At 53.2% G+C, this 12,763-nt stretch overlaps 1 protein-coding gene across 1 annotated transcript; it reads right to left on the bottom strand.

Annotated features, from left to right (window-relative positions):
- Nucleotides 1-2,632: 2,632 nt before the first annotated feature.
- On the bottom strand, nt 2,633-9,518 carry LOC123052349 (protein TIME FOR COFFEE). Its single transcript, XM_044475489.1, has 12 exons — nt 8,707-9,518; nt 8,464-8,615; nt 8,047-8,371; nt 7,552-7,954; nt 7,382-7,433; nt 7,167-7,190; nt 6,787-7,045; nt 6,628-6,697; nt 6,453-6,537; nt 5,924-6,367; nt 3,211-5,818; nt 2,633-3,099 (listed from the first exon to the last, which is right to left on the bottom strand). The coding sequence occupies exons 1-12, from the start codon at nt 9,209-9,211 to the stop codon at nt 3,092-3,094; spliced, it is 4,935 nt and encodes a 1,644-aa protein (XP_044331424.1). The 5' UTR covers nt 9,212-9,518; the 3' UTR covers nt 2,633-3,091.
- Nucleotides 9,519-12,763: the final 3,245 nt, after the last annotated feature.

Raw genomic sequence — 12,763 nt, 5'->3', positions numbered from 1 at the left:
CGGACTCAAAGTCTAGATCTAAGCATCAGTGGTGTCCTCCCTCTCCATGACAACGAGGGTTATTTCCAGGTGATTGCAGGATTCAGAGTCTAGATCTAACCATCATAGTTTAGAGTTTAGTGATTTCTTCAAAACAGCTATTAACTGAATTTCCAATAATGTTGTTCTTCCTCTTCATGGCAGTGGGGGTTATTTCCAGGTGATTGCTAGATTCAAAGTTATATATCTAAGCATCGATGGTGTCCTTCCTCTTCATGACCGTGAGGGTTATTTCCAGGTGATTGTCACATTCAAAATTCTATATCGAAGGATCGATGGTGTCCTTCCTCTTCATGGCCGTGAGGGTTATTTCCAGGTGATTGACGGATTCAAAGTTTTAGATCTAAGCGTCGATGGTATGATCCCTCTTCATGACCCTCAGGTTATTTTGAGGTAAGTGACGAAAGCAAAGTTCTATATCTAAGCAAGAAATATTGGTTAAAGTTGGTATGTTTACTGTTTATATAGAAAGCGAGTTGAAAGTGAAAAGAATATCTTAGATCCGATTGAAAGCTCCTATGTACTGAGGTTCTCAGAAAGCGGGGTTGGGAGGGGAAGGGTGGATGACGGGGAGTTGAAGGGTTTGTAGAACAGAATAGACGGGGCATCGATAATAGAGATCGAGTGGCTGATGTTGGAGCGATGTTTGGCCACAGTGGAGGGTCACTCTTCACATACATATGAGTCCTCTTGTTGGATACCCCATCCAACACATCCTCTTGGACCACTGAATCCTCTCACACCTTGGGGTCTCCTCTCCCACTCTATTTTCCTAAGATCTGCCATATTGGTCTGATGGCTGATAACAGGACGGTGATACCTCATCTATATGTAAATTGTAGGAGATTGTTAGTTTTTTAGTTGTTCCTTTCTTCTTCCCGGAAGAGTCGGGATGCTCATCTATCCTCAATTAGTAGTTCCCTTTGATGTGTGGCATTTTTTCTTAGTCGGGTAGTCTTTTCATTTGGCATGGTCCCAGAGGTCTAGATCCCCTAATATCCTTGAACAGACATGTGCGAACCGTACCGCCTCTATTTCCTTCAGATCTCCTTTGATTCAAAGGAATTTTACCGAGAGAATTTGGATCCTTTAAAAACTTTCCTACATTGGTCGTTTGATCCACATTATTGAAATCCCTAGGCTCATGCTCTACCTTGGAGGAAATCTTAGTGCACTCAAACCTCTCGGTAGAATTCCTCTGTTTTCTCATGTGCTGTCAAACACTTCTCCATTGTTTTCTCATGTGCTATCAAACACTTCTCGGCGACGCTTAATCCTTTATCTTTTTCCATCTCCCCGCGTTTTGCCTACTTCAACCATAGATCCCGGCGATCATCGGACAAGCATTCGCCGTTTTCGCCCACCGGAGTTCCACCGCCGCCCTCCAAGGCTCACAGCGCGAGCGCGAGCGGCCTACGGAGCACGGCGCACGGAGCGTGCAAACGGCGTGGGCAAATCCAGTTGCCGGTAAACTCTGGCGACTTGCAGAACAGCCTGGCGGTGCTACGTCACGACGGCGACAGGGACACCAGATTCCTCTCTCCCCATCCCAATCAAAGACAAGAGTTTTTGGCAATAATGACAGGCCATGGGGCCCCCTGATGTGTGCATGCACAAGATATCGCGGCGAGATACTGCCACCAGTACTCCCACTCCTACTACATGGCATCCCATGGACGGATGAGCCATGAGTGAGTGCTGGAAAGAAAGGAAGGCCACCCAAGCCAGGTTTAACCCAAACAAACAATCCAGCACGCGATTAATCACATGTCACCAACAACCGGAGCGGTGCATCTGGACAAAAAGCTCCATGCGTGCAGACCCACTCCGGGCAGGAAAGGGAGGGAGCGCCATGCCATTGCGCCAAGGGAAAGGAAAGCGATGTCCCCCGGCCAAGGCAAAATTTTCCTGATACTTTACTTTTCAGCCTGCACGTCGGGTTGCTGTTAGGCCGGACACGTGTGATGGCCGAGAGGAGAGAGATCCATGCGAATGAGATCTTCATCATCCAGCCCCAGTGTCATGGATAGATAGATATATAGATATAGATAGAAGATTGGTACGATTAGGAAGAAGATAGCGGCAGCACGCGTCCGTCCGTCCGCCCGGGCAAGTTAACAAATGGCGGAGTGGAAGAGTGGCGTGCCGGACCGAGTAGCACTTTCGGATGAGTGAGCACTGCAGTGCCGAGTCATCACACAGGCCAGATTGCTCTGCTTTGCTATCTTAACAAGATTATCCACCCATCCAACTTCCACCGCCTTGATTGATTCATTTCTTCTACAAGGCTAGCTAGCTAATTACAACGCACACGCCCAAAAGCCAGGTCATGGTCATTCTCATGCTATATGCTATGCTATGCTATGCTATGCAACAACTACTACTACTTATCTGCCTCTCTGCCTCAGCCCCAGTTGTTGCTTCTAAAACAATCCAACATACTACTACTACTACTCCTTGAGAGACATTTCCCTCTCTGCCCCAAATTGTTTCTAAAACAATCCAAGCAGATCTGAGTATTGACAAAACACATGGAGAAAAAAAAGGAAAGAAACACAGAAAGAAAGAAAAGAGGAAGGCAAGAGCAGCAACATCACAAAAGTTTTCCCTTGACCTGCATTCTAATTAAACCTTCTTCCTTCAGTTAAGACAACAACAAAAAGAACAAATCTAAAGAGACCAGACCAGAGCAGAGCAGCAGTTGGAGGGGAGGGGAGAAGTTCAGAGAGAGACCAGCTTTTGACAATCTTGCATAAAACTGCTAAAAAAAAGGGTTTCTATGCACCTCCAGCTTTCCACCATGGGAGGATAACCTACTACACACAAGTATCACTCCCATCAGCCAGCCGTTCCACATTTTTACTCCACAGATTTGCCAGAGCCCCTGAATGGATGGAATGGGTGCATCATCCTCCTCGTCGACGTTCCGGCTCTCGCAGCTATGCCTCTTGCCACGCAATCGCTTCTTCCGCGCGCCGAGCTTCCGACAGAATTAGCAGTTAGCTCGCCGACTCAGATTAGCAGCATTCCCATGCTCTGGCGTCTGGGTCCTTTACTTACCTGACAAACACAAGGGTTTTATGTTAGTCGGAACAACTGAGTCAAGTTATATGGTGGCGGTACATGGAACAACGTCTGCAGGGGAAACAAGTATGGATAGAGGTCCATTACCAGCAGCAGGCTTCTGATCACTGGTAGGCTTTACGGGCATCGGCATTGAAAACGTCAATTGTGCCGCTGAAAGGTGAGAGTGAGGCGAACCACTCGCAGATTGCCCCGCTGTCGCAAGGTGCATAAAACCACCAGGCGCTGGATGAAGATTGGCCTTCATGTTACTGCCAGCTGCACTATGAGCCTTCCCCGCATCAGCTGGAATCGCAGATGTGGACATCGACATGGAACCAAGAGAGAGCATCGCAGACGAACCAGAGACAGCATTCTGCTGCTGCTGCTGCTGCTGCTGCTGCGTCTTGTCAGCCGAGCGCTTTTGGTAGAGGCCAGCACCAGCTCCAGCATTTACATGCTGAGGCGGACCTTGTGGCGCAAAGGCATTGGAGATGAAGAAGTGGCCGTGGCCATGGCCTTGTGGGAACGGCTGCTGTTGTTTCAATGAGGGTCCATGTGACTGCTGCTTACCACCAGAGTGAGCCATGTTTGGTTGCTGACCAAGGATCGATGGCATAGGCATACTGCTGTAGGGATTTGTTGAAGCCGACTTGGATCCAGAAGTTGAAGGGGAGTTCTTTGCTGCATGTTGTTGAGGTGATGACAATTGGACAACTGGCTGGCCACCCTTCGCACTTCCAGATGCAGGTGGGCTACCACCAGTACTTTTGGAGACCGAGTTAGATGGCGAACCAGAAGCAACAGGGGCATTTGAAGATCGAGATAGGTCCCCTGCTCCTCCAGTAGAAAGATTAGTAAGGGAGTGGCCAATCTTCGACGAACTCATGCTTTGTGACTGGTGATTCGGGGTGGAGAGAGCCTGCAGAGCTTTTGCTTGTTGATGGAGACCACTGTTCTTCATCATAATCAAATTAGAAGGCGAGGATGCAGCAGGGACAGAAGCAGCTGAAGGTGGAGCTGACACTCTCATCGACGACGATGCCTTCAATTGAGGTGATTGACCAGGAACTCCGCCTTGAGAAGCGCTTGATGGATACATTAAATTCTGAAAGTTCGTCGCACTCAAACGGTCAGAGTATCCACTTGCATTACTCGGAGCAGCAGACCTGGGGCGAGAGTTCAGATGATTTTGAAACAATTGCTGCTGCTGCTGCTGTTTCTGAAGCTGTAACATATGTTGCTGGTGCTGCTGCTGTTGTTGTTGCTGCTGCTGCTGCTGTTGCTGCTGCTGCTGGAGTTGCTGCTGCTGCTGCTGCTGCTGCTGCTGCTGTTGCTGCTGCTGGAATTGTTGCTGCATCTGATGCTGATGGTGTTGGTGCAGCTGCAGCTGAATTTGCTGCTGCTGGGACATGGTTGGTGCAGATGGGGCTGCAGCTGACGTAGCTGCTGCAGTAGAAGCACTTGAAGATTTGCTGCTGCCTAACCCAAAGGCATTCGAAGATTCCGCACCAATAAGGCTCAAAGTGCGGACTGAGGGCTCATTAGCACTGCTACCAAGGAAAGGGTGCATAAAAGACTTGTTTTCTGGCTTAGAGAAAGAAAGAGAATGCTGCTGTGAATCACTCGGGTACTTTGCAGATGCAGATTTCTTTCTCTCATTATCTCCAGCACTTGGCATTGAAGATGAATCCCCAGCCACAGATTTAGCTTCTGCAGCATTTTGATGCTGGGGTTTATGCTGTGCAGCTTGAACAGACTGGGCTGAAGCAAAATTGAGCTGAGGGTAACCATGTCGGCCTGCTTCTTGATGGCTCTGGAAAAGCGCATGGTTCTGTGCCAATGACGAGAAGTCAAGACCATTTGGAGCAGAACCAGGAGCGCCAATGGAACCAAAGGGCATCACAAAAGGCTGAGATGAAGCAAGATCAATCCGAACACCCTGGCCTCGACTGGTTGGTGGCTGCTGGTGGTGATCATTAGATTTCTTCTCACTCTGATTGCCAGCAGATGGCATCAACGCAAAATTTGGAAGATGCATTGGAATAGCAAAATTATGTTCATGCCCACCCTTCTGATGGTGTGAAGACTTGTCATCACTTGACTGACCATCTTGCAGAGTCTTGTCTGGATCCTGTCGGTGAGCGTGGCCATGTAGTAGAACAGGACGCTGGTTGCCGCTCGAATAGCTCTGGGAACTGTTGGCAGCGGCTGCTGCGGCCGCGGCAGCAGCAGCATTAGCATTTGGTGCATATCCCAGCAACCCTTGTGATTGTTGTGGCTGATGCTTCTGAGAGGAACCAGACAAGCTTGGCATTGGGTTTTTCTGATGATTTTGTTGCTGCGTACCTTGCTGCTGTGATGGGTTCAACATGTGGGGAGAGTAGACATGCCCGTTGAAAAACGGTACACCTGCGCCTGGTGGTGCCATGCCTCGATATGATGGAGCTCCTCCAGCATGAGCAGCAGCGAGCTGGAATGGGTAGCCGTTCTGTAAGATGGCCAAGAACTGGGCATCACCCGGCTGCATGTTGGCAAAGCTCAAGTTCATGGCCGGTGCACCAGGGTGTGCTGCTGAAGCGTGGGCAGTGGCAGATGATGGCATCGCACTGCTGGTGCCAGAAGATTTTGTATCTCCCATTCGATTGGCAGCGGCAGTTGCAGCTGCTACTGCTGCAGCATGTTGGTTGAATGGAAAGATGAATGTTGGCGCTTGCTGTAAAAAACAAAGGGTGCACGGGAAATTATACAAGGAAAAAAATACCAAAAAGAACCATAAGAAATACTAGTAACGAATAGCATAAATCCACGACAAGCATACCATCATGTTTGGTGGCATGGGAGAGGACTGCTGCGCTTCAAGAGCTGGAGGTTGCTTCCTTTGGTTTGATTCAGCAACACTGGCACTGCTGGATGACGCTTTATCCTTGGAGAGGCTCCCCTGGAAAGGAGAAGGCACCATTGAAGGAGCCTTAGTTTCTTGCAGCGGGGCGTGTGCCCGAACAGGGTAGCTCCCCTGCATTGGGTTCGCGAGAAGGGAGGCAGCCTCTGCAGGTGGAACGACGCCCATGTTGAATGGTCCTCTTGGACCAAAGAATGGTGCAGATCTTGTGGCGGCGGCGGCGGCGGCAGCGGCGGCAGCCGCTGTTGTGGGCCAGAAAGAGTTCATCTTCGTAATTCGCTGGTGGTATTGGATCTGCTGTGCGATGTAACAATGTGTAGCGCAGCGCTTCGGGCGTACTGGCAGTGGAGGCAATGCAGGATGCTGCAATGTAGGAAACCTTTAGACTTGGCAAAGAAATTCACTCCAAAGACAGAAACCACACCATAGCTGAAGTGAGAAAGCGAACCTGTAATCCAGCAGAAGTTCCTGGCTTGATGTCCATAGGATGATGAAGCCCAGGAGCTGATAGTCCAGGAACAGGAGCAATGTAACTGCCAAGGTAAGAAACAACAGATTTTAGACCACAAATCCTTCAGGGAGCAAGAGTGGGTGTAAAACATCGAACAGCAGTGAAAACTCACCTAAAAGGTGGGAAAGTCCCCATCCAGCCGCCGACGGTCATTGGCATAGGCGGTGAAGCAGCAGGTAGAGCTGCCAGATGAGGAAAAACCCAAATCAACAAAGAATCACCTTTTACAAAAGCAGTGAGAAAATGGGGAAGAACCAGGCGGAATTCTTACGTGATTTCTCATGCTTGACCTCGGACTTTGAGGGCTTGTGCTGCTGCTGCTGCTGCTGCGGCGGCAATGGCGGCTGTCTGCGCTCAGATGGCGACTTTTCGTCGCCTTGGCTGGGCTTCTCCAAATCAAGCTGCAGAGTGAGCTTCTTTGGAGCATGCTCCTCCGCCGGAATCCTTTGCGCCTTCTCGTCCTCCAGATTGATCTCCAGGCCTCTCCGGGTCCTCTCGCCATCTTTCTTTTCAGAATTTCCTCTCACATCCTGAAGTCGGAGCAAAAGATGAACAAGAAATGGACCGATCAGAATCAAACATCCAATGCTCCAGCCGCTAAGGAGGTCAATCAACAGAATTGGTGAAACTGAAGCAGACAGAGGCACCCACCACGTCCATCTCAGAATCCAATCCCTTCTTATCCGCATCAGGGTCGGAACAAGCACAAGGGGAGAGAAAAGGGTGAGATAAAAAAAGGGCTGAAAAGAAAACAAAAAAGCCAATCAACAGTTGCGGCAAAAAATTGTCGTTTTCAATCTTTGCCCAGCAAATTCCGCAAGACCAATTCAGCCACACACACACACACATGAAAAGCAGATACCCACCATGAGATCAATGCAAAACTTTTCTTGCCGAGCGCCATCAGATGCCAGCTCACTGATAAAAAAATAAAACAATTCACACGAAATTGTGAATATACTAATCAGATCGGCACAATCCAAAGGCAATAATGGTTATCACAACACCAATAATATAAAAAATCCAAATGGCCCACCTCTTTGTCGCGGTGGTGGCCTCCCCATTCCTGGCCTCAGAGCCGACCGGCGCAGCAGCCTCGCCGTCGGGCTTGACTGCTGCTGCCGGCGGCTCGGCCCGGCTGCTCTCGGGCCCGGGATCCCGTCGATCTGATTCGCTGGCCCGGAGCTCTGGATCTCTTCCTCTGTGGTCCTCCCTCTTCTCTGGCTCCCGGGTTGACTCCTGCTGCGCACCAGCGGTGGCGGCGGCGGTGCTGCTGGCGCCACTTTCGGCCACAGCCAACACCGACGGCTTCGCATCTGATCTCGCCACCGGAGGAACTTCCGGCCTTGAGGGCGGCTCTGCCGTGTCCGGTTTTGCTGGGCTCGCCGGGAGGTTCTCGTTGTCGTACTTGACGAGCCGTGGCCGCTTCCTCTTTGGGGCTGGCAAAAGCAGCGAGAGAGTTTATTAGACCCACAAAACCAAAATTAGCAACAAAAAATCATTCCAAGATAAAAATTTACGAGCTGCCCACCTGTAGTGGTGAGAGAGGCTGAATCTGCCGGCCGGACGCCAGATGACGACGGAGCCGGCGAAGAGTTCCCGGACTTGGCCTCCGGCGCGTCCTTTGGCTCCGGCTTGTGGTTCGTGTTCTCCTGCTTGGGAGGGCAGGGGAACTGCCGTGTCAGGCCAAATAGCACCTCGGCGACCTCGATCTCCTCCTGAATGAACGATGGCGACTTGGAAATCTTTGCTGGTGGCGGCTGAGGCGGGGCTGCCGGAGGAGCTGATGCCGGCGACGGCCGCTGCTTCGGTACAGGCCCAGAACCGCCGCTGCTCCCACCGCCGCCAAGTGTTTTCTGCGAGACACCGGAGAGAGAGAGGGAAATCAGTAAGGGCAGGAGTTGGGAATCATGAGGGGAGATGGATTCTGTCGGCCTGAAAAACGCACCAGCTTTTTCCGAACAGGGGCGGTGGCCGATGTGGATGCCGGCGAGATCGGCCGTGAAGAAGGCCGCTGGATCTGCGAGCCGTCTACAGCGACGGCGCCGCCGCTTCCACCGCCGGGGCCTGTCCACTCGTGCGAAGACCTCTTGGTAGAAGCTGCGGAAAACAGGAGGAACGCCGGTGAGATTAGGGAAACAGAAGCGGCAAGAAGAGCGAAAATTTGCTTGTTTTGCGGTGCATAGCATACCTGAGCGCGCCTTCCTCGGGACTGGAACGCCGATCATTTCGTCGGCGGCCTTCCACACTATGGGGCCCTTGGGATTGGAGCCCCCCCTCCGGTGCATCTGCTGCTGCCCGTGGTGGTGGTGGTTGTTGTAACCGCCGCCGCCGCCGCCGCCGCTGCTGCTACTGCTGTGGTGGTGCGCGGCGCCAGGCTGTGGCGGGGACGGCGGGGGCGCCGTGCTGGGCGAGCGGCGCTGCACCGGCGGGAACCTGGGCGCGGAGGCGGCGAGCTCCTCGTCGGCGTCGTCGTCGTCGTCGCCGAGGCTGTCGTCGGAGGTGTCGTCGCCGTCGTCGCGCCCGTTGCCGTTGAGCATGAGCCGCTCCCCCCGCCTCCTCTCGGACCGAGGCGAGCCCCTCGGCCCCGCGCCGCCGGAGACGCCGCCGCCGTTGCTCCTCAGCCGCCGCCGCGGCGGTGGCGCCCCGCCGGACATGGCCAGTGCGGCCCTCCTGCCTTCCCGGATCCGCTCCATGTCAGATCTGAGGCATGCGCCTCCGATCTCCCCTCCTAGTCGCCGCCGCGTCGCCGGCGTCCGGCAGACACCGCCGCCGCCGCGCAGATCCACGCACCAACCGCCTCAACAAGGCAGATGGAGGGAGAGAGCGAGAGAGCCCGCCCTCCTTCTCCTTCCCCTCGTGCTCACGAGTATCTCCTCCCTCTCCCTCTCTCGATGCTACTCCTCTCCTAGAGGGAAGAGTGCTCTCCTCTCGTCTCCCTCGGCTGGAAGGAAATGGCTGCTGCTTCTCTGGTCTGGTGTGGCCTCCTCCCCTCCCCTTGTGGCTCGCTTTCTAGGCCTCATCCTCTTTTTGTCGCTGCCCATGCCCGCATCCGACGGCCAGGATCCGCCCGACGCATCCGACGGCCCCGCCCCCGCCGCTGCCACCGTGGCCGCCCCCACCGCCTAGCACCCAACGGAACACGCGATAAAATCTCGTGGACGCTTCCTTACGCAACAAGCATGGCCCGATGACCGACACGTGGCGGGGCAGCCGAGCCCCGAACCGTCCACGGGCAATAGCAGGTGGGTGGGTGGGTGATGGCGCCCATTTGTTCCCTTCCCCAACCAATTTTTTTATCCTTTAGTAAAAACTTAACACTCCACGCAAAATAAATAAAGCAAGGAATAAAGAAATGGGGGTACGCCATCGGCTTTAGCCCGGGGACCACCACACGCGGGTCCGCGTGGATGGGCCTGATCTGGACAGTGCGGAGGGTTTCACCCGGCTGACGTGGCGCCTGCGCGCACCGGTCGCTGCGGGTGGGTTAAAAGGGCACGAGGGAAAGTCTCCAGGCAGGCAGTGGAGGGCGGGCGGGGCCCACGCATCTCTCCGTCTCATCCGCTTTTCTTTTCTTTTCTTTTTCTCTTTCGCGTAACGTTCTGCTCGTGGGCTCCGACGTGGCGGGGCGGGTGACGTCGGCGGGGCCCGCCGGCCACCAACCTTCACCGCACTACTGGCCTACTTCTACTTCAATGAATTAAGATATTCCTTAAAAACACCCGGTAGTTTATAATATCATTAACCACGGAGGAGATCCGGAAGATGTCATTGTATACGCGGATTGCCGCGGTCACTTAACTGGATCATTATTAAAGGCCAGTAAATTTAAATTTAGAATTTCGCTGCGGTGCGGTGCTGTGCGGGGCGTCGTATTTTGGATCCGGACGCCACCGGGTGCATGGTGGCCTACCGCTGCTTGCTTTAGAGCAAGTGAACGGTGCTATCCTTAGCCCACAGGATTTAAATTCTGCTGCTCGCATTTATTTTGAATTTATTTCAGGATTTCTGACGATGCATGTTTAGTGGGATGCGTTTTAGTTGACTACGAGGCGCCTACGATGACTTCGTAGAGTCTCTAAGATGATATGCCGACTTGATGTTTAACGATGTGCTAATAAAGGTAGGGTGTGCATGTGTTCGCTCATATGGGTTGGTATATGTGCGTACATATGAGCGTTTGCGTCTGTATTGTATTGTGTTAAGAAATATCTACAACCATGCACCCCAAACCAGCCTCAAATGCCCGGGCGGACGGCCCGGTCATGAAAATTCGACCCGCACGGGCGCCACAAACGGGCCTGAAACGCCCGGGCTGACCGGCACCCCTCATATTCAGCCCAAATCTGGGGTGGATACGAGGGCGCTTGAATGCGTCCGCCACATCGGACTGACGACGAGGTCCCACGCGAAATCGCCCGGAAACCCGGTGATCCGATAGACATCTCCTCCGGTGGGGTGTGAACGATGTGTGGTTCCGCTCTAGCTCACCGCCGGAGGCCAAATGCGGCTATTTAAGCCGGTCGGCGTCCCCCAACCCTATCCCATCGACCTCCTCCCTCTCTGTGCCGCCAACCCGAGCCCATCCACCTCCTCTCTCCCGCTCCGTCGCTCTTCGCACGCTCTCCGGCTTCTCCATGGTCCGGCAAAAGATAACCACCTACGCTATGTTCACGCCAGAGCGCCAGTACCAGATCGAGCAAGAGATCCGGGGGAGGCGCATCGCGCGCGCTGCCTGCATCGCTGTCGGGCTGCCTCCAGACTTGCCGGAGCTAGAGGAGGAGGAGCAGACGAAGGAGAAGGAGGGAAAGGAGCAGCAGCCGGCTCCGATGAAGGTGGAGAAGAAGGAGGTGAAAAAGGCGGAGCAGCCAAAGCAGGGGCGGCTTCGGGCTTCAACATGGAGGAAGCGGAGGCAGAGTTCGCCGTCACCCAAGCGGACGAGATGGCAGAGCAGCAGGCCATCCTGGATGAGGCCTATCTGGAGGACAACCGGCAGTTCATCCGGTAGGAACGGGCGGCAACCGATGCGCTCTTCAACGAGGTCGTAGCGGAAATGGATGCAGAGGGCGACACGGAGCTACGGCTGTCGCCCATGTACCTGACGGAGCACTAAACTATAGGGTATGCTCGATATGTTGTGCATATGCGCCCGCTCGACTGCAAATTCATTCATAGTTTGTTATAATGAAAGTCACAATGTCACGGTAAAAAGATGAACCTGGAGAGGTTAAAGTTGAAAGGTAAAACAACGAAAAGATTCGCCACAGAAGATCCCCGAGGAGGGCCACGACCTCATCCATGACGCACCCGGGGGCTGCCTCCCCGAGCTGACAGGACACGCCTCGGCTAGAGGAGCTGGCCTTGCAGCACACTCCACCGACCAGGCTTTGAATGCCTGACCAGGCTACGAGACTAGCCCGGTGCAGGGCTAGGCTTAGGGCCATCATCACGACAACCTGGAAGGTGCGAGACAAGACGGGACGCTACCCTTAAATAAAGACAGGAGGGCGGTGCGGCGCGTCACGTCGAGGAAGGCACTCGAGTGCCTGATCTGGCGCAGTGTCTGGTTATCTCCTGACCGATCGACAGAAGCAAGTGGGCAAAGCAGGACGAACATCTTCCTATGTACATTGCACTATATTTATTAACAAGACCAAGTGTGGTGCCCCCAGATCTATATAAGGGGAGCGCCATGGTCGAATAGAAGGACAAGCAACCTTCCATACACCAGCAATTCCACTCCCACACACAAGAATAGGTAGAGGAGAGAGAGAAGGGTGTTCGGGCACTATAGCTAGTATCCCGGCCACCGCCTACCTCACCCCGACCGCCTCTTTTGTACACCCAAGCACTCTTATTCTCAAGCTTATATGAAATATCAATAGGATGTAGGGTTTTATGCCACAAGGGCGGCCTGAACCTATATAAATCTTCATGTGTCCGTGCTCTCCTTTACTATCTTTAAGAGTTGATTGGCTTAGTGTTTTAGCCCCTGGACGAACTAATAAATACGGGGTACCTTGATCCCCGGTGTCTAGTGATCACCCTCCGACAATACCCGTGGCCGGGCACAGATATAGTGAACATTTCCGACGAGGACTAGGGTAGTTGACGTACGTAGTATGTGGATTTTTTCTTTGCATGCTTTTGTATGGATTTAAGATTCCTAGTACGAGGTATCCAGATGCAAATGAGCAAATCTGAGGACTGACTGGTCGCTGCCCATGGACACGCCCGGGGATGTCAGT

This window comes from Triticum aestivum, chromosome 2D (genome assembly GCF_018294505.1).
Source record: "Triticum aestivum cultivar Chinese Spring chromosome 2D, IWGSC CS RefSeq v2.1, whole genome shotgun sequence".
Taxonomy (NCBI): Eukaryota; Viridiplantae; Streptophyta; class Magnoliopsida; order Poales; family Poaceae; genus Triticum; species Triticum aestivum.
This window is presented reverse-complemented; position numbering and strand designations above follow the sequence as displayed.